The sequence below is a fragment of the Lissotriton vulgaris genome, chromosome 10 (assembly GCF_964263255.1).
Source record: "Lissotriton vulgaris chromosome 10, aLisVul1.2, whole genome shotgun sequence".
Classification (NCBI taxonomy): domain Eukaryota; kingdom Metazoa; phylum Chordata; class Amphibia; order Caudata; family Salamandridae; genus Lissotriton; species Lissotriton vulgaris.
Window position 1 is genome coordinate 478392922 of NC_141698.1, and position 1621 is coordinate 478394542.

The window sequence follows — 1621 nt, forward strand, 5'->3', positions numbered from 1 at the left end:
TTCACGAGCTGCGATTAACATGGATAAGCTAAATAAAAGAAAACAATCTGCCCGCAGCCTCGCTTTACTTCCAAAATAATGCAGCAAGTCTGCAAACCGGGCAGATTTCCCTGAAAAGCCCACAAGAGGTGTTTTTAAACGTACTGCATTGTTGTGTAAGATTTGATTTAATTAGAGGAACAGAACTGCATGGCATTAAGTTACTATTACATAAGAAGACAAACAATTAGAAATTAATAAGGAGTATTGGTCTGTCGATTAAATGAATTGAGTAATAGTCCTCAAATTTCATTAAAAACATTTCAGAGGATTTATCGCTTTAATAGACATGCACCATGCCATACAAGAAAGTCCAGAAAAGGACATAAGTGAATAGGCCTCCAACAAGCCCTCCGGAGAAGAGTGGTCTTCGGGATTTGAAATATTTGTTCCACCGCCGGCCAGATTTTAACACCAAAAGTAGAGATAGGAGAAAGTAACGAAGCCAGGAAATAAAGACAAAGCCGTACAGGCCAGTCAGACCCAGAATTCCTGCTGTAGCCCCCGACAAGGCAGTTACAGATGTCCCGCAATAGTCCAAAACTGCAGCATTGCCTCGCACTGCAGCTTCACTGATGAACTGAGGGCCTTCATGCTTCCTCGCCAAAGCTGCCATTGCTGTAAATGGTTTTAACTGCAACAGCAAATACACCGTTCAAGGGGTCACCAGGAACTCCCAGCAGACTCAAGCCCAGACGCCGGCTCAATAAAATGCAGCAGTCCGAGTCTAATCACTGAAAAATCAGGAAGTCGCCCATTTGACAGAACGGGAGAATATAAAGCAGATGCATGCTACAATAGAAGCACACCGTAAGCTAATGTTGCGTTTAAAAAACAAATAGCAGTCCAATGGGGAAAAAAGCGTGCTATCTTCAGTAATGGTTCTTCCATCTGTTGTGTAAGTAAAGCGAGGCTGCGGGCAGATTGAGTGCTTTTGTTAAACTATCCATGTTAATCGCAGCCCCTTCACGAGCTGCGATTAACATGGATAGTTTAACAAAAGCACTCAATCTACCCGCAGCCTCGCTGTACATATAAAAGAGTATAAAACCAACAGTGCGTGCACTACAGGGCAGCAAAAACAAAAGGCCAGCAAGTGGCCACATTAGAACACTTACCTCTGCTCCCGAGTATTCAATCCCTCCAAAGTGGTCACTTCCGTCGCCGTCCACCACAATCAGGAAATGCCCGTTTTTTCGCGGCGCGCTCCTTTTAAAAGCGGCGGCGCCGCAAATACTTTCGCGGGATGTGCCCTCTGTGCGTGCTCCACACATGGGACTGTGCGCTCGGGGGTAGGGAAGTGCGTGTGCCCGTGGCCGCGCCCGTTCCTGGGAACAGTGGTCACCACCTGTGGTCTGGTTTTTCTGCTTTACCCTGGTACTGACTCACCCATCTGCCTTCTTTCCCAATTCCTGGCGAGAAGTCTGATCAGAGTCAACAAGGTATTGATACAACAACTGATTTTGGCAATTATTAAGGATCTGCTCCCTCATAATCAAATTGTACAATCCCTTGAAAACATTCACTTTGCTGCCAAGTAACCAGCCTTCCAGAGCCTTAGCACAATCTACAAAGTCTACCC

General features: G+C 45.7%; 1 protein-coding gene across 1 annotated transcript; it reads right to left on the reverse strand.

Annotated features, from left to right (window-relative positions):
• Positions 1 to 258: 258 nt before the first annotated feature.
• LOC147685429 (ER membrane protein complex subunit 6-like) lies at positions 259 to 667 on the reverse strand. Its single transcript, XM_086939763.1, has one exon. It carries the CDS (start codon positions 653 to 655, stop codon positions 320 to 322), a length of 336 nt encoding a protein of 111 aa, XP_086795889.1. The 5' UTR covers positions 656 to 667; the 3' UTR covers positions 259 to 319.
• Positions 668 to 1621: the final 954 nt, after the last annotated feature.